The sequence below is a fragment of the Pinus tabuliformis genome, chromosome 3_2 (assembly GCF_031772625.1).
Source record: "Pinus tabuliformis cultivar Carrire ecotype Pingquan chromosome 3_2, CPIR1, whole genome shotgun sequence".
Classification (NCBI taxonomy): Eukaryota; Viridiplantae; Streptophyta; class Pinopsida; order Pinales; family Pinaceae; genus Pinus; species Pinus tabuliformis.
Genome location: NC_142302.1, coordinates 950,336,487 through 950,357,319, shown reverse-complemented (window position 1 = coordinate 950,357,319; position 20,833 = coordinate 950,336,487). Strand labels below are relative to the sequence as shown.

The 20,833-nt window shown below is 39.1% G+C and overlaps 1 protein-coding gene across 1 annotated transcript in view; it reads right to left on the bottom strand.

Moving 5' to 3' along the window:
* The window catches only part of LOC149183788 (phytochrome-associated serine/threonine-protein phosphatase-like), a 209,884-nt gene that overhangs the window by 19,820 nt on the left and 169,231 nt on the right, over positions 1-20,833 (bottom strand). The window contains exon 4 of the mRNA XM_089417247.1: positions 7,738-7,795. Coding sequence (XP_089273373.1) covers positions 7,738-7,795 — 58 coding nt within the window. The remainder of the gene's footprint in view (positions 1-7,737; positions 7,796-20,833) is intronic.

Genomic DNA, 20,833 nt, shown 5'->3' with positions numbered 1-20,833 from the left:
AGCCAATTGGTTTGGTTCCAAACGGAGGATCAACCAGCTTCCAAGTGCCATTCTTTATGAGAGCATCATACTCCTTTTGCATCGCTTCTTTCCATTCATCATGAGAAGCAGATTCTTTGAAGGAAGTTGGTTCAAAATCTGTAGACAAGTTCAATTCACAATCATAAGTAACATCCATATCAACAGGTGAATTAGAGTCATCTACATCACCTCCATTTTGTCGGTTTGAATTTCTAGTTCCTGCTTTTCCAATTTCATCAGGATGAACACTTTCAAGTGTCTTTGTCAGCCATTTTGGGGGACCTTTCTGAGATGGTCCAGGCTGCTCTGTTGATTGAGTTGGGACTGAATCAAGATTGAGTCTCCCAATTCTATCAATTACATCACTTAAAGCATCATCCGTTGTTGGAGTTTCATGCAGGGGAGATTGTTCTTCAGAAGAAGATTCCACATGTTGATCTAGTATAGGAATCCCCCCTTCAAGATGTGGAATCTGATTATCAAATTCTTGAAATGATTTCGTTTTTGCGAATCTATCCAAGCGATCAAGTTGCCGCTCAACAACATTGTCAGATTTGGATGATTCAAGAAAACTGACATCTCTAGATACAACAAACTTTTTATTTACTTCATCATAGAGGCGATATGCTTTAGAGGTGTTTGAATACCCCAGGAAGATACACTTACGACTTCTAGCACCAAGTTTGTTTCTATGTACCTTTGGTATCAAAGCATAACAGGTGGAACCAAAGATCCTGAGATGTTTTACCGAAGGAACATGTCCATACCACAATTCATAAGGAATCTTGTTTCTTATAGCATTAGATGGACATCTATTCTTTATATATGCAGCACATAGAACAGCATCAGCCCAAAACATTATCTTTACATTTTTAAAGAAAAGCATGGATCGTACCATATTCAAGATTGTTCTATTCATTCTTTCAGCTACATCATTCTGTTGGGGATTATAAGGCACAGTTGTTTGATGTTTTATCCCATGTTGGCGAAGATAGTTTTCAAATTCATTTGATGTATATTCTTTTCCATTATCAGTGCGAATAGACCCAATATGAGATTGTGCATCATTTTCAATCCATTTATGAAAATTCTTGAATGTTTGAAAAGCATCAGATTTGTTCTTCAATAAATAAACCCAACACATTCTCGTGTAATCATCAATAAATGTCATGATATATTTATTTCCATTTGCAGAAGGAACAGGCATTGGACCACATAAATCTGAATGAATGAGTTCAAGCTTCCTATGTGCTCTTGAATGTGAATCATGAAAAGATTGTTTGCTATGCTTTCCTAGAATGCAAGCATCACATTGCTTATGTTTCCTAGGAATTGTAGGCAAACCTACAACACCATTTTTCTTCAATAAGCGGAGACTGTCATAGTTTAAATGTCCAAATCTAGCATACCATAATAAACTTGATGGAAGTGTACCTTCTTCATGATGAGAAATATATGAGAAATGTTGTGCATGAGCAGAGGTTCCTTGCAGTTTGAGAAGCCTTTCTTCTTCTATTCCCCTCATGACAAGTGAGTGGTCAAATGCTTTTCTTACCTCAAGCTTGCCATCAAACATATGAATGGAGTGACCTTGCTGACGGATGTGGACCAAGGACAGCAAGTTTCTCTTGAGTTGTGGGAGATATAGAACATGATCCAGAAGAAAGTCTGGAAGACCAGGCAATTTAAGCCTGATTGTGCCAAGCCCTGATGGCTTGATTTTTGACTAATCTGCAAAGTATACTGCTCCATCAACATTGTCAGTAAAATCTTCAAAAAAATATTTTCTATGAGTCATATGACAGGTTACTCCTGAATCAAGCAACCAATCATTTTTCGAAGAAGCAAGTGAAGCATTAAACAAATATTCATTTACTCCAATGTTACATTGTGCCTCAATATAGTGAGTGGATTCAGGTGCTTTACCTTTGTCTGTATCATCAGCTTTACCTTTCTGCTGGTTTCTTTTCTGCTCAATTTTGTCCCATGGTAGCTTGCATGTAGAAGCGTCATGTGATCCATTTCGTTTGCAGCGAATGCAATGCAGATCTGCCTTTTCTCCTTGAGAATGTCTGCCCCCCCTGCCTCTGAAGTATCTTCCTCTTCCTCTTCGTCCACCTCTTCCTCTTGTAGAATCTTGAGCAGGATGCTTTTCTTTATGAGCAAGGCACACAGTCTCTTCAGAAGATTCAGGAGCTGTCTTCTTTCCAAAGGCTTTCTCTCTTTCAGCAAACTTTTTCACAAGAGAGTCAAAGGTTATATCTTTAAGGTTTCCATTTGCTTGTAAAGACTCAAGATAATTGGAGTAGGTAGGATAGAGTGCCTTGAGAAAAGCAATAAGAGGGATATCCAGCTCAACCTTAGTGGATTTAATATCATGCATTATAGACTTTACTTCAGATGCAAGAGCAAGAGGATCATTATTTTTCAGTTCAAGAGTGAAGAGTTTAATCATGAGCTGAACAACTTCAAGTGCAGAATGTGAGTCGTAGAATTCTTTCAGCTTTTGTAAAGCTTCAAAGGCAGTTGAATATGATGAAATATGGCGACTTACTTCTTCATTTACAGATGCTGCGATTAATGCATAGGCTTTGTTGTTCTTGTTTTCCCAAATGACGATTTCTTTGTCTGATGTAGGCTGCACTGGGTCATTGTCTCCTTCTCCGACACACACTCCCTTCCACAACTCATTGAAGATGAGGGTGTGTTTTATCGTCCGGGACCATTCAGGATAGTTCTCCTTGCCAATGAGAACTATTCCTACCATAGAGATGATTGAATGCATTCTGTAAAAAATACTTCTGCTGATAAAAAAAACTTCTGTTGATTAAAAAAAAAACTTTCTGCTGATATACAGTGAAGTTGTACTCAAAAGGGCAACAGATTTCAAATTCTTTATGCACTAAGTTTTCTTCAAATGTCTCCAAAATTTATAAAATATCCTCCCCTTTCATTTTCTTTTAAACAAGAAAACCATTCAATATATATATACCACAGACTTGGACAATATATATATATATACACCAACAATGCTCAGCATTAATACCCACAGTGTTTTCCCCGGATGCCCTCAGCTTTAATACACATTCAATACTTGAATATAGTGAGCGGATTCAGCTTTAATTCAACAAGGTTAATAATGCAAACGCATTCAAACATTAATGCAAACGCATTCAAACATCAATGCGACTTCAGTTTTAATTCAACAGCGCATTCAAACGTTAATATGACTTCAGCTTTTCAAAGGAGCCTTTTATCTTTCACGGAGTTCAGAGAATTGAATAAAATAGCCGATCAGTGTTTCAAAGAATCCGTTGCCTAATGCAGAAATCGACAATGAAGTAGGTTCAAGGAAGCAATCTTCAGCTACTGTTCGTGAAAAATTTCAAGGCAGCAAATTTCAAAAAAGCCCTCACCATTCAGAAGCCTTTGTCATCAGCTTTACAAAGAAGTCTCTGAATTGAACACAATAGTAGATACCAGCGAATTGGGAGACTCAAAGAAGTCTCTGCGCATTCAAAATTCAAAACGTAATACCACGATAATACCACTATAATACCAGCTAATTGGGAGACTCAAAGAAGTCTCTGCGCATTCAAAACGTAATACCACGATAATACCAGCTAATTGGGAGACTCAAAGAAGTCTCTGCGCATTCAAAACGTAATACCACGATAATACCAGCTAATTGGGAGACTCAAAGAAGTCTCTGCGCATTCAAAATTCAAAACGTAATACCACGATAATACCACTTTTCCACTGCGCATGGAATCCCTGAGAACGGCGATGGCTCGCCTTCGAGCTCGAGATCAATTACCAATACTGTCAACGGGTCGCACAATTTCGCAATACAGGGTTATTCCTTGGCCAAGGGCATGGGCGTTGGGTGAGAGCGAAATGATGCTTGGACAGGTCTGCATAGAGGCACCAACGCATCTCTGGGCATGTCAGGCCATCGACAGAGGCAGAGCAGCACTCAGCACTGAGGCAGTGGCAGACTATTTCAGGACAGAGGCAGTGGCAGAGATGAAGGGAGTTACGACTATTTTTAGAACTGGCTCTGATACCATGTCAGGCCAGGCAGTAACTCTCCAAAGGCAGAAAAAATTGATTCGTGTATATTCCATAGGTAACCCATTGTTATATACAATAGGGAGTGATTGTTCAGTTCATCTCCCGATAACTGTTCACCTTCCCAATTTATTTATTTACATAAAATTCCCAATCATGAAGATTAGGTGTCAACAATTGAGCCTGTCCTCAGTCTTGAAGTAAGATGTAGACGCCATGGAGACTTGTCCAATAATCTTTGTCCAATAGACATCTTAGTGATTGATTTTCTCTCTTGCTTGGGCTTATCCTCACCTAGGCTCTGATACCATGTTAATTTTAGATAACAATGGCATTTTCTATGCTGGTATCAATTGCTTCAATGTCCTTTTGTTAGCCCAATGATAATTTCCACTTTAATTTCCAATAGAAATCACATTAACCATTAATTCAAATTGACATTGGGGTGGCAGGAGGTGGAGGGATTCTCATCAATCCCGAAGGAATAATTGTTTTTCGTTATGCCTAGGGCTACGGATGGAAGACCAACAACCAAGCAAAAGCCTATGCATTATATCATGGCCTCATTTTAGCACATCAAAAGGGAATTAAGGAATAAAAATTTTGGGCAATTCACTCTTGGTCATAAAGCACATGAGCTCTAACTCTTTAGCCCAGAATAACAAGCTCAATCAAATCCTCAAAAGATCCCTTGGCATGCTCCCTCCCTTTGTGAAACTGCAATTTTTTCACATTCTAAGAGGCCTAAATAAGGAAGCAGATACTCAAGCCTATATGACATGGCAAATGAAAGAAGGTTATAACACGGTCAATGAAATTGAAGGTTATTTACCCATCCCTTAAGTCTTTGAATGAAATTCTCAATTTCGATGATAAAATTCCACTCCTCCTTCAAAGATCTTTTCCTAAAGTCGCAAAGCATGGTAACAAGGGAACTTATAATTTCAAAAGTCTCACCCTCCCTCCCCGTATGCTCTTCACCCTCACCCCCCCCCCCCCCGCCTCCACATCATCCTCCACCTCACCCCCCTGACCTTTCCCTTTCAGCCTCCACGCCTTCATTTCATCCTCCCAACCCGTGCCCCGTGTGTGTCCCCACTCTCCCCTCCCATTTGGCATCAATCTATTTAAATCCTCCCTCATCCCTTGACACGAGGTTGTAATCCTGGGCACGAAAGGCCACTTGGCGTAGTGGATGTGTTAAGTGAGGGAATGCCTTAGTTCGTACCTCGTATTTGGGTCCATTGCCTAAAGAATCAAGCAAACTCCATGTGTAACCCCTCAGTGAGCGAGCCACATTTACTCCTCTTGGTTTGGATCGGATGGTTCCTTGCTTGAAGGTTTGAATGCATGAGGTGAAGGTTGTTTTAGGCAACAAGGTAATCATGGAAGCTTAGTGGGATCTCAGAGGTAAGCAAGCCACCTCTCAATGCCACACAAGGCTTTTGTTCGGACCTCTCTATAAATTGTTGGATAATTATTTGAAACTATACAACGTGAAGGTGTCCAACTTTGTCCAATGGGTCGTAGGAGATAGGTTTCTTTGGCAGGGTTCGGGTTGTCAGTAGATGGTCTCGGTAGTTGGGGGAAGCTCAATCCCCCAGTCTGTATTTATGGTATGGCCGGGAGAGCGAAATTGGAAGAGAATATTGTTAAGCCCCACTGTGAAAGGTCCTACGGTTTCGTTGTGTCTATTGTCCCATCGCGTCAATGGTCTCACTGTGAAAGGTCTCACTGTGTCAATTGTCTCTTTGCATCAACTGTCTCACTGCGTGAAAGGTCTCACTATATCAATTGTCATGGATGTTGGCTCCTAGGGATGTCGTCGCCCACGCTCAGGGAAGGTGGCTAGCCGCATTGAACTTAAGAGGGAAAAATGCCCTCCTCTGGCCTCTTACTCCCCTCCCGCCTATGGAATATGTGAAAGGGAACACACTAAATTGTAAGCGAATATGGCCGAACTGCAGAGAATTCTTCAACAACAAAGGACTGAGGCATGCGAAATGCAGGAGATGAATGTCAACAAGAGCAAGAAAATTCAGCAGCTAGAGGATGAAGTCGATGCACTTAGAAGCAAGATTGAAGACCTCCAAATTTGACTAGTTATGCAAGATTCCCAGTGAGCAAAAGAAATCACTAGCTTCGATCTCAACCGACCCAGAGGATTAGTTTGCCTCAATATGTCTGTTTAAAATGTCTAATATTAAATGTATTTTGCTAGTATCGCAATATTGTAAAGTTTACACTAATACATTAGTAGTCACTCAGTTGTTTTTTGTAATTTTGAAGGAAATTTGGCCTTGGATAGTCAGTTTGTAGCTTATGAAGCCTATCAATGGTAATGTATTGAAATTGTAAATCTCTCGTTTTTAGCCGCGACCGGGCACAGATTTATACATATACAATACTCTTTCCTATGAAAAAAAAAAAAAAAAAAATCAAATTGACACTAACTAAAGATAGAACATGAACAATAAAATGCAGAAGACAAGTCAAGACAAGAGAACACAAGAATTTGGCTCAAGCCAAGGAAAAAACCCCAAGATGGAGAAAACCTTTAATCAAGCCTTCTTATAATCAAATTTCAAACGTTAACAGAGAGAATATCCAATAAAGTAAAATGATGAAAGTCAAAGTGACTTGACTTTTGTAAAGTATCCAAACCAATTGCAAATCTGATCTGCTTGATGGAGGTCTGCAAGTCTGAAAAGTCAACAGCAGTCAACTTGCTCTAACCAGTCAACAGTCAACAAATGCAGCAGTGACACTTGTCCTTCTTGAGCTGTCAACCTTAGTTAAACTGTCTTCCTTACTGGTCAAAGTCAGCCCAAAACAGTCCTCCAAAGTCCAGTCAAATTTGGTCAAAAGAAAGAGAGTCTGCTGTAATTTTCTACGACCAAAACAGCAGTCAACACTGGTCAAAGTGCCCAGATTTCCTCAATTTATGTTCCCAGAAACTCGGCCCTCCAAGATCAAACTTTTGGTGGTCAAAGTAAGTCAAACAAAGAAGAGAAACTCGGTCAAACAAAGTCAAACTGTCCTGCTGCAGAAAGTCAACCCAAACAGTCAAAGATGCCTCCAAAAATCTCATACGTGTGAAGAAGAATAGGCTGCCCTGTAATTTGTACGAACCAATCAATGTAGGAGAGAGGAATGATGGAGAGGGGTTCAATTTGTCTAATTGACCCCAAGACAACCTTGACCAATTACACGTGTGGGCTGACCTTCAAAATCATATTTCTCTTTGTCCAAATTCAGTGAGCCTTGTGTCAATTTTGGACCTCTCTGAAAGAGGAATTCAATCCAGTAATCATCTTCTTCAAATGAGCTCCCCAAAAGTGGAATTTGGCCCTAGTTGCACATTTTAACACACCCTTTCATGGTGGGGCCCACTTGTCCCTTTTGAGCCTACATGAAACCCAAAAATAAATTTTATTTTATTTTAATTTCCATAAATTTTCTAGGTCGACTTAGGAGGCCTCTTGGCATGCGGGAATACCTCCCAATGCTACACAAAAATCAACACACCCCACATCACATAAAGACACCCCTAGCAATGTGTAAACATTTTAGGAGCAACCAAAAAGCTAACATCTAGTAGAATCTATCTTATGACAATAATTATATAATAGAAAAGAAGAATACCTGAGTTATCTGTCTGCTTTCATGATTCCCACGCAAAAGAGTTATATGAGCTGGATATCTGTAGACATAAAAGAAAATGGTATCAGGCCATTACCTTGATTGAATAAAAAATTAGCTTCTTGTTTTTGGTCCAGCAATTTTACCTTGGCATGTACATAGTGTTCTATTTGTTCCAAATTAAAATAACTTTGTATTATATATCACATCAATAAGGTCTTGTTTAAGAAGTTTACATAAAAACTAGGCACAATTTAGTAATTTGTGACAACTGTATTTGGTTAAGCTTTTTCAAGATGTTGAATTGTGCACAGTATCTAAGGGAGAGTTTTGAAAATTGTACAGCATCTTGTAGATAAACTGTTTCCTGTAGCCCTGAAATATACTTTATATACAATTTCGAATGATCTTTGTTTAGTGTTGACCTTGTTATAACTTTGCTTTTGTTCATGACCTTCCTATATCACACTTGCATTCCTTCAATTCTTTCTGCCGTTTTTGCAAGATTTGCAGAGGGCCTTCTGTTTTCACTTTGAAATTCACAACATCCAATTGAATGGGAAATGAATTGAAACAATACATTAACATGTAAGGCAGCATGTTTGATGTGTAAAAACTGTTATCATAAACATGTTTGTTGTGTAAACACAGTTATTATATGGGAATACCACACATTATGATTTTCTTCCGAATCCTTTTTCTTGAATGCTACATGTGCTTTTAACATACCTTCTGTAGTTTGATTTATTTGTTCAGTTTTCCAATCTGTCTGGAGGTGATTTCCAGTATCAAGACCTATTTGTCATGAAGAGTTTTTTCCAAAAAAAATCTGTTAATTGTGAACTCACACACACTCATTCAGCAAATCAAAATTGGTAAACACTTTCATGAAAGGCAGATTGGTGATGGCATTTGCTTTGTGACACAATGTAGGAGTAATAAATCTTGCCCTTTATGTAAGACTACATAATAACAGTAGAATTTGATTGGCTAGCTTTGCAGTTTTTCATAATCTTTATGGAAGACATATAAGATTGTATTTCATATAATCAGGATTATTACTGTGTCAATGTGCCATAAGGTGTAATCCTTTATTTTGTGCACAAGAATACCATTTCTTTGTTTAACAACATTATTTATTACATTCTGTATTATTGTTTCCCTTTCTTTTCTCCGATAAGTTCCTATGTACCAAGGATACTGTATAGAATCTAAATAGTGTATCGACCACTGCAATTTTTTGCCTGTTTCATAAGATAAATTTGGCAGATTTTTTGTGGCCATCTATGTTGTGGATTTTGATTAATTTCACCTTCCCATATGAAAATGAAGTAAAGCTCCCTGACATGTTATAATTTCACAATACAAACAGTGTGTTCCTCAGTATATATTGTACAGACAGCTTAGAGAATATCTCCTTCATTTTTAGATAGCTTTCAAGCTTTACTGTCTACATCTACAGAGTACAGTAGATGGCAGCGTCCTCATGGCATTAGTTACCCCATTTTTGCACTATGCTCCTCCTAGAGACTTGCATCCCTTGGTCAACTATGTCAGCAATCCATTTAGTTTCTAACGCATAGTTCCATTTCTAATTCTGTACAAACAGTGTGTTCTCTGGCATGCTAAGACACCAAGCCTATACAGAAGACCTTCTGAAGCTACCACAAGCTTCAACACTTCCTCCTAGAAAAGAAGGGATTCTCCACTACCCCCAGCTTGTCTTTGTACTTCACAAACTTCCCTTTCGTCACTAGAGGCTTAGTGAGAATATATGCCACATGTTCCTTTGTGGAAATGTCCTGCAAATCACAGCACTTCTCTAGACTTTGTCGCAAATGAACTAATATCTGAACTCAATATGCTTGGACCGATCATGAAACACGGGATTCTCAAAGAGTTTAATGCAACTTTGATTATCAAATTGTGTCATTGTTGGCCTAATCTCCAAACCAAATAATCCTGCAAGCATCTTGTGAAGCCATATTGCCTCACAACTCGCCATACTTGCTACCATGTACTCTACCTCTACTAAACAAAGTGCCACTAACTGTCGCTTCTTGCTATGGCACGAGATTATGGTTGATCTTGTTCAGAAATCAATGCATGTAGTTATTAAGATTTCAATTCCTCTTTCCTTGACAATTGCTTGCGATATGTGTTGGATGCTTTACTTCTTTATTATGTTATCTTGCATCAAGCAATTACCAAATCAAAAATATATGAAGATCACAAAAATAAAAGACGCAAGATGTAGACACTCACCCAGGGACAATCCCCTCTCCTAGGGGAAAACCTAATCAAAGTCTTCTTTTCTAATAGAACCAAGTCAAAGTGATACAATCAATTACCTTATGACCAAGACAAAGACCTCCTCCAATCACCAAGTCAGCCCTCCTTTCAAGTAGACAAACTTTGTCAAAGTCAACAAGAGTCAACACCCTTCAAATTTGTTCTAACTAGAATTTCTGCACCTTGAAACTCAAAATTTATGATCTGCAGTCACTACAGAAATTTCAGCCCCTACAACTTGCCCAGAAACCCTAGAAAAACTCGCACGTGTGAGAGAGAGAGATGCCCAAAACTTCGATTTTTGTTCTTCATTTAATTTGTCCTTCTTGTCCTTGACTTCGCGCTTCTTTTTCTTCTCGCTTCACTGCAGATCGAACCTGTGTATGGATGGATATTGTTAATCGTTTTTCACCTATACCTACCTACAAGTTAGTGAGAAACACCTTTAACCCCACAAGGTGTGGTTGGTGGCAAAAGACTAAGAGGAGGGGCTATCGCACTGATCACAACTCTCTCTGTTTAAGCTATCTCCTAGGTTAGCTATGAGGGGTTGTCAAGATATGAGGTTCTATGAGAGTATTATAGTGAAAATAGATTATTTTTAAAGATTTATATGCAAATACGATGTGATCAACTTAAAATAACAATGACAATCATAAAAATGAGAAAACTATAAAACCAGTGCCTTATAAGGAATTTGCTCAACAATTTAAAGATATATTTGCTCAAAGTAAAATGCAATGCTCTCAAAATAGAAAACAAAGTAACACTGAAATGTAAACAAAAGATTGTTAGCACAAGATATTGCAAGATACAAAAATGTTTTGGAGATAATGTGAAACATATCTTGCTAGAACCCAACAATTAGTGATTAACTTGGACATGTGAAAAAAGAAATGTAAATGTTAAACTAGGACATCAATATGAAATTAGACTTCAAGCATGAAAAGTAAGCACTTGCTACAAAATTGAAAGGATTTCAATATTTGCATTTGGAATGGACTTTGCATATGAAAACTCAAACCATCAAAAGACAAGTAAAGTAAATGTAACGGAATAATGCTCTTGGTTAATTTTATTTGTTACCTCTACAAAAAGATTGCAATTGGCTTCTTCAATCCTCAGACCTCACCTTTGCCCAAAGATATGGATCTTACAGTGAGGAGTCATATTCAACCAACTTATGTTGGAAGCTAATTTTAGTGAGGCTTGGGGCCTTCTATTCTAATATGCCTAAATAAGATGCAAGTTGTGATAATTTCTCAATTAAATGTTAATTGCAATGCTTCAAAGTAAAAAAGAATGAGATAGTGCTCATTGCAATAACGATTTAAACTTGAGAAACTAAAGTGAAAATGAGTTCATATGTGTTGCACCAATTAATGAAAGGTATGCAAGTTAAATGGAATAAATTGCTTTAAGATGTCATTGTTTCAAGTGAAAGATAATGCTTCAATAGTTACCAAAACATATAACATAAATTAACCAAAAAGTAAAGCATGTGTCCAAGTAATTATTAAACAATAAAAAACTTGCCAATAAGATAAAGTGTTTACACATGAAATGAAATTGCTCAAGTTTGTCAATGTTGAAACTTATGCACATTAGAAATTGGATACAAAATTTAACAAAATGGACTGTGGAGTGAAGTTGTGTTAATTTTAAGCATGCAAAAATGGAATTTAGTGTGACCCACCAAGGTCCTTCCTCTAAATGAGGAAGGGGGATGCCATGGGAAAAATACCAAGCTCCCATAAGCAAAATTTTATCTTTTATTAATGATTACGATGAGTAGAAAAGCCTCTAAGAGGGTTGTCCAAGAAAAGAAGGAGATCTTTACAAAGATAAGAGCTTAGCAAAGCTAGGGTCTCCCTCTCAAATATGACAACAAAAGCAAATGGAAAACTCAATAAAACAGAACTTTGCAAGCCCCAAAAGGCTCACGACCTATGTAAGTTGTTGATGTCCCTTGGTGCTTACGGCCTCCCTTAGAAAACCAGTCCTCAAGTGTGTGGAAGGTCTTGCATGCACAATGGTTAGTAGTTTTCTAACACCTCTTCTTCAATATCCTTGTTGTCCAATGCTAGAATCTATGGGCTGCAAAACAAATCAAGGTATTAGTGTAAGAAGAGAGCAAAAGTAAACAAAACTATATTACAAATTAATATACAAAACATTAGCCCAAATAATAAGAATGAAACCCCATACTTGTCTAGCTTAGAAATTGCTCTTGAATAGCTTATATAACTTTAAAAGCTTTAAAATCAAAGAAACATTTAAATTTGAAATGAAATAGATCATCAAGTAGCTAGTGAGTAAGAAAACTCTCTCTTGCTCTTCTTTGGATGAAAGACTTGGGATGAAAAATCGTTGAGTCTTGAGTTGCTTTGAATCTAGGAGTGAGTTGATCTATATGAGACTTCTCCCATGCCCAGATGAATTCCTACACATAAACACAGATAGATCTTCCCTACACACTTGAACAAGTATTAGTTTGCAAAAGGATTAGAGCAACATAATAAATAAGATAAACCAAACATCCTTCCGAAAATGAATTGGCAAGCTTATTTCTAGAATACTACTCTAAATCAATGATATGTGCAAAGTAGCTTGCACACATCAATCCAAGCTAGATGGCAAATATAAACTAATATCAATCAAATATGCAAAAGAATTTAAACATAATAGCAAGATCATAGAAGGACATCACCTCATAATGCCAAGAGAACACCAACCAAATAGCCCCAAAGTCTTGATTATATTAGCAAGTATGCAAGTACAAAATGGCAGAGTTTCCTCAAGCCCAATAGCTCATAACATGATACAATATGAGAGCCCATGGATCTATTATATAGAGAGTTGGGAGCAAATCTCAAAGAAAGATAAGTCAAGTTCGATGTGGAGAAGATAGAGACACCAGAGCAAAATCAAATTCTATATGTGCACCTCAAGGGAAATCAAATTCCATACATGGCATAGTAAATTCATCCATGAGTGAATCCAAGTACCGTGATAACTGCAGTCAACCAATGCAAACTATAACTAAGTGATGCCACATCTGTAAATGATCCCAAGGTAGCTCTATGTAGGTCCCCAGAAACTGCATGATTCCTCCATGTGAAACTCATAGTTTGGCCAAGTGAAACTTGTAATCCTCGAGAGTGGAGTGCTAAGAGTAGAAGCACATGAGATAACTGTGAGAGGAGGCCCCACATAATCTTCAGTTCAAATATTCCAAGGAATATTCTTTCAGTGCATGAGCTCCTCTAATTAATTTGATTTTCCACATGTGCAATTGTTGCTTTATCTCTGGGAAAATGAAATAATGGTGTATTTATGATGCAGTGTGCTCGGTCATCCTCCACATGTCTCTTGACTCAACTTTTTGACTTAGGATAATTTCTAAGTCATTTCCATGTCATTTTGTCACATGGAATAATTTATTTCTCTCTATTTTATTTAATTCTAGCATAATTTAATGCCACAATTTCCACTAAACTTTAGAAACGTTAATTTTGAGGGTCTAGAATACATTATTAACATTTCAAAGTGTCATAGTAGAAAGTTGAGGGTGAGAGGTGTAATTTTTATTACTCATACCCCATACAACTTCTCTAGTCAACACTTAATACATTACATATACAATTTTTATTGTGATTTTTAATCTGCGGAAAATCTAAAAAATTAAAAAGTGACTACTTAGACCTAATAAAATTCCACGAAATTGTTTGTGTAATCTAGTATGGTAATATACATCGACCTTAAAAGAATTTGATATTTCTAGATTTTACACAAGAGGGAAGAAGACACGGAGCCGAAGATGAACCCTACCTGCAGAGTCGCCGCCTCCTCACATTCGGCCGCCGTCTGGCCTCTGGACGGCCCTGTTGATGCAGGCGAAACGCGTTTCAATCATGGACTTCCGCTCTACTGCATTTCTGATACGTCGGGCTTCCAATACATTCTGAAAGCACCCCTCCCCCTCTTTTGCTTCGCCTTCGGCCCTGAAGCTGCTAGATCTGGGACCTCTACTGCAGCATTTCGTGCCAGCCGCCTCCAGCAGAATGCAGATGCGGCAGCTGAGGAAGAACGCGCAGATTTTTCTCTCGTCTCTCCTCAGACGGCGGCCCCCGGGAGAAATCACTCTGTTCTAGAAGGCTGCTCACTCATTTCAATGCTTTCTCTGTCACCCCAGAATAACAAACACTCTGTTCTAAATCTTCAAAAATTTTCAAGTTTCCTGGTTCGGCCTGAATGGTTCTTCTGGAAGCCCTTCTGGGCGGAACGCATTGACAGATTCAATAATCTCTGGACCCTTTCCTCTGCTCCTCATATCCCCCTGCGGCAAGTTCAGGAGGAGAAGACCCTTCAAAGCTTCAGCCTTCTCTCGCCTGGGACATGCAAAGGAAAGCAGAGCCCTGATCTTTCTGCTGAGTTCCAGATCCAGATCAGGCTTATCTCCGGCAAAACTCTGCTACATTGGGTGAGCCCGTCGAATCTTGTGCAGGACATCAAGCATGCTCTAGATCTCAAGCTGGGGATACCCTCAGCAGCTCAACGACTTCTCCATGAAGGTAAACAACTTGAAGATCCTCTCCCCCTGTTTTTTTACAGCATTAAAAGAAATGCATCCATTACTCTTTCCCTTCGCTTGAGAGGGGGAGCTGTTGGACAGTCATCCTCAGCGAAGACATTTTCATACAAAGACGCGGTCCATGCTCAGATGCCTAAGAAAACTGCTCCACCAATTCAGGCACCTAAGCCTTTTCTGGTGGACAAATTGGAGGAAACCCCCTCCATAGAAATCATGCATCCATCGCTGGATGAGCAAACCCAAACGTTTGAAGAACAAGCCATCATTTGCAGGTTCAATGGGCTATGGCCGCGCACAGCAGACCTCTACCAATGGATTCACTCTAACTGGACCAACAATTGCAAGGTGCTGCTATGCTCAAAGGGCTTCTTCATTGTAGTGTTTGTTTTAGATGAGGACTACCAGAAAGCTTTAACAGCAGGCCCGTGGTTCTGGGGCTCAGCAGGTTTATTCCTCACCCCTTGGTTCCCAGATTTCGATCCCTCTACAGCGGTCATCACCAAGCTCCCCATCTGGGTCAGACTTCCAAATCTCCCAGCACACCTATGGCATTTTGCAGTATTCCAAGGGATCGGAAATTCTCTAGGCCGCTTTCTCGACACAGACGTTTCAAGAGGGGAAAAAGGAATATATACCTTTGCCAGAATCTGTGCAGAGATAGACATGAGCAAAGGTCTTCCTGACCAGATCAATCTCAAAATTGGAGACTTTCATTGGACTCAGACCCTGGACTATGAGAACACAGCATTTCGTTGCCGTAACTGCCATCACACAGGGCACCTTAAGGGCTCTTGTCCCACGATGCCTGCCCAAAAGAAGAAAGTCAGTCCCAAGCAGAAATCCAAAAGTTGGAAGCCTCATGATCCTCCCCCCATGGATGACTTCGATTTCAGCTCGGATGAAGAGGAAGAGGTTGAGGAAGGAATGGAAGCTTCACCGGCACAGGATCCGCCCTTGACTGATCCTGAGGTTTCGTCTGTCCCTCCATTCTCACAGAAAAGAAATCATGAATCCTCCACTTCGGATTCAGACAAGGAACCCTCCCCGTCAGCTCAGCTCAATGTGCAAATCATACCGGTTCAGCAAAGTCCTCTTGATTGGGTCAAAGTGGGTAAAAAGAAAGGGAAAAAATGCCGTATAACTGATTCTACACATGTTGGGTAGATTCCTCTGTTCGGCTCTGGCTCAACTGTTCTCCTTGTTTCTTCGTGCTCAGCATAGCTTTCTTCTCTTTTCCTTTTTAGGGGCCGAGGTGGATAGCCTATCCTTTCCGGCAGCCTGTGTTCTTGCCTCTCTTGGCTGTATCTTCTTATTGTACCATATTTCCTCTTAATAGATTTAGTTTTTACTGAGAAAAAAAAAATATACATCGACCTTAGACACTAGGACCCACCCAAGGTCTCACCATCAAGCCATACTTCGACTTTGTGATAAATTTGGAGGAAAAACTCAATTGTTTATTAACTCCTAGTAGGGAAATGATAATTAAACAAGTGAAAAAAAAGAAACCTCCCAGAGTAATACTCACTTGTTGGCAAGGTCCCAGGCTACCTAGGCCTATTACAGACTCAAAACACATCACATTACTAGCATCACTTATTACAATTACCTGTAGGGCGTGGAATCTGGGTACAAGAGAAAATGATGAGAAGTAGAAGTAGAGATTAAAAACTCTGGTGATTTGATGATGACTGATGGTACAACCATCCTTTCGTACATCCTTGGGCATGGAGTCTTCAGATAATCATCAAGTGCCACTCCAGTGGTCAACAGATACCAAATAGGTTGAATTTTCCTTCTATTTAAACTACTTCCACAAGGTCAAATTGCCCCAAACAAGGTCAACTTCATCAATGCAAGGCCGACTTGGTGAGGAAGTGAAATATAATTGTTTTGACTCAAAATATTTTTTCTTGACATGATACAAAAGCCTAAGAAGGGTCAAATAAATATGACAATGAATTTTATGACTCAAGAAAACCCTCGAAACCTTCAATGAAAAGAGCATGAAACCCATGCTTCAAAATAATATTTCTTTTTCTTCTTTTTTCAATTTTACAACAAATACATAATTATGAAGTACAATAGCAATTATGAAGACCGACCATAGTTACATTTTCAACACTCCCTCTTAACTAGGGAGGTATTCATTTTTGTACAAGAAGGTACAAGGATGAACTCAAATTGACATGTTCTCAAAAGAGTATCAGCATACGCAATGTTAGGGATCTAGATACCATAATTGCTGAGGTATCCTCCCAACAGTGACTAAGGTGTCATTAAGGCAACTTGCCTAGGTACCATTAGGCTACATCCCTGGTATCAATCCAGTTGGATATAGATAGCATCTAGGCCTCCATGCCAAGACACCAACCCTAACAGGGATCTAGGTATCATCAAAGTCAACTAAAAGGGAGCTCCAAATCATCAAGACCAAGATACCCTCCCACACAGGGATCTAGACATCATCAAGGCCAAACCATAATTGAGATCTCAATACCAACCAGGCCAAGATGTCCTCCCAAGTACCATCCCAAGGTGCTCATCTCTCCCTCACAACCAAATCAAAGATATCCGCCAATCCAAGCATACTTATAAAATATACAAACTTCTTGTTGAAAAGAGATTTCATCAACACAATGGCTACTTGTTCATCTGTCAGAACATATTGCAGCTTCATGACTCCATCTTGTACCAAACTTTTAATATAGTGGTACTTATTATTGATATACTTAGTCCTAGCATCAAACACGGGGCCCTCAGACATTTTGATGTTGCTTTGATTATCACAAATTATAATTGTGGGATCCAAGGGCCCTCCAAAAAAATCTGACAGAATTTTCCTTAACCAAACCATTTCTTTTCTGACCTCACAAGCAACAACATATTTAGCAAAGCAACCAAATCTTGTTTACGACTCATCCAATAAATCATTGCAACCACCAGTAGTGCTTCTTCCATCCGTCTCACTGCCACCCCAATTAGAATCGGTGAAAATTATCCATCGAATTTCCTTTCCATCACACTTTAGGCAATGATGAATAGTCCCACACAAATATCTCAAAATATACTTGGAAGCTATCTAATGATCATCATGTGGTTGCAACTAAAATTGACTTAGAACATTCACAGCACAACATATATCGGGTCAAGTATTCACCCAAAAAAATAATGAGCCAACCAACTGACGAGAACATGTGGGATCAACGAGGCTAGAATTTGGACTTCTCAATTTCTTTAAGTTGGTGATAATTGGAGTTGTCATAAGCTTGGATTCCATCATACCAAACTTTTGTAGGATCTTGATGATATAATTTTCTTGACCAAGATATATTTCTTTGGGTTTCTACCAAACTTCCAAGCCCAAATAGTAATGCATAAGTCCTAGATATTTCATTCAAATTTTGCAGCCAACATCTTACATTCTTGAATTCTATGCTCCACACCTGTAAGGAGTAAATCATCCACATATAATAGAATAATGATTGGTTCATTTTTTACTACTTTGATGTAGAGGTTTGAGTTTGTGGAGCTTTTGACAAATCCAATACTTAAAAGATAGGCATTCATTCTACCGCACCAGGCTCTAGGTGCTTGCATTAAGCCATATAGAGCCTTATTTAATCTGTAGACATGAGATTCCCTGTTATGTATCTCAAAACCCTTTGGTTGTTTAATCTACAATTCTTCATCTATGGTTCCATTCAAGAAAGTTGTTTTGATTGATATTCTTCTTGCATAGCTTTCTTCGATTCATCATGATTAGTGGCTTGTTCAAATGTGGTTGGTTCTGCTTCAATTAGTTTTGTCAAATATGTGCATATCCGGAGTATCTCATTTTTTTTTTTTGCTTTCCCTAGAAGTACCTTTAGTTGCTCCATGTCCTTTGGAATCTTCAAGTGCAACTTTTAACCAAGTTGGCCTCTTCCTTTCTTCAAGAATTATTGTGGGTTGAATAGGTTCACTTGGTCCTTCTTCTTCTTGAATTATAGGTGCTTTGTCACGTTGCTCTTCTTCTTCAAAGAGTGGTATGTTTTCTTCATCAGATTCAATGGGGATATCCTTGGACTTTTTGTATGCAAAGCTTTAATCAAATGTGACATCCCTACTAACTTCAATTCGTCGCTCTTCTTTGATGTAGATCCTATAAGCCTTTGATGAAAGGTTATAACCAACGAATATACCCTTCACACTAGTAGAATCTAACTTCTTTCTGTTATCCTTGTGAATATGAATGTAAGAAGGGTATCCAAAGACTCAGAGATGATCTACATATGCCTTCTTACCTGAAAATGCTTCTTTCGGTGTCATATTTTCAAGAATTCTATCAGGACTTCTATTTTGTATATTTACTATTGTCATAGTTGCTTCTCCCCATAAGAGTTTTGGAAGGTCTTGGTCAGATATCATGGTTCTTATGCATTCTTCAATGATCGTATTCTTTCTTTCTACTACTCCAATTTGTTCAGGATTGTAGGGAACTATGAGCTCCCCCTTAATACCTGCTCCCTTGCAAAAGGCTATGAGTTCCTTCGATGTATATTCACCACCTTTGTCGGATCTAAGGGTCTTTATCTTCCTTTCTATCAAGATCTCCACTTCTTATTTGAATTCTTTGAACTTTTCAAAAACTTCATTCTTAGATTTGAGAAGACAAATCTAAGTCTTCCTAGAGCGACCATCAATGAAGGTTTGATTCGGATTTAAACAAGAACGCAACAAATTACAGAGATAACCATAAACACAGAGATGCAGTGGAAATAATACTTCATTTCATTAATGTAAAATACTGAAATATGCTTATAAACAGAAATAGAAATAGATCAGCTAGGGCAATGGTAGCTTATCTCTGAGAAGAGATGTGGCGGCTACATGACTCTGAACTGAACTACAATGAGGCTCAAAGGCCTTTTTATTATTAAACAATAAGAGCAAACCCTAAACAACCAAAACCCTAACCCAAGGAGATGTACCACCAAGAGTTTATGGGCCCTGTTGGGGTGAGTTGGACAGATAAACTTCCTGGGGCTGTGACTTGGTCATATTATCTCCGTTTGACGCACATGTTAGCCCGCTGGAAAGATCTCTTCGAAGACTACGACTAAAAAGACAATTTTAAACACGGAATTACTGATGGTAGATTTCCAAAAAAACGTCATTTAGGGCCTCAAAACGGCTCCGGAAGTTTAGGACCCGAAAAACTGCTAAAAATAGTAAATTGTGCTACAATTAAGGAAACTGAAAAACTGAAAGAAGCAATGCTGGGGGTCCAAGTGGAATTGGCAGGTGGCCACCAATATCGACCTGGATCATTCCCCCCCCAAGGAAGCAATGGTCCCCATTGCGTTGAGTTCCTCCATGAGATGGGGAAACTTTTGTTGAACTTGGTCCTTGGTGAGCAACTTGCCCTGGTGAAGGACTTGGCCTGCTTTGACAACTCGATACAATTGGATATTCTGTTAGCGAGTGTGCTTGATCTGTGTGTCTATGATCCGATCAGCTGCAGCTTGTTCCATGCAATATGGATTTAACTCTGTGGGTGTCAGCTGTTCTGCAATGTCGGATGTGTCTAGTAATGGTGGAAAGTATGGCCGAAGACGGTCCACATTGAACACTAGGTGCAGGCCAAGGAATGGGGGAATGCTAAGCTCAAATGCATTGTCTCCCACAGCCTTGGTAAAAGTGTAACGACCATATCAAAGTGGTCTAAGTTTCCGATAGGCTCCGATAAGGCATTCCTTTTGAGAATGCAACCAGACTTTGTCGCCCACCTGAAACTTGTGTGGTACACGAAGTTGATCATGTCGCTGCTTGTACTTGGCATTTGATTTCTCCATAATGTCATGGACCTGCTGGCGAATATGTTGGATGTGCTCAATGAAGTTGTTTGCCTTATCTGTTTCGAACTGGACATGAGCCGAATCTACGTGAGTAGCTGCAAATGGCATGGCCACATCAATGGGACATAGTGGTTGGAATCCCAAGCCCACCTGTAAAGGGTTGTGACTAGTCAAGCTGTGGAGAGCCCGGTTGTAGCTGTGTTAAACATAGGGAAGGCTCTCGTCCCATGTGCGTGGATGCTTTGTGTTGTACATGCACAGAATGTGTACGATCATCTTGTTGACAACCCCTATCTGGCCATCAGTTTGAGTATGGAAGGTTGTGGACTTAGTGAGTTTAGTGTCCAGCATCGACCAGAGACTAGACGAAAAT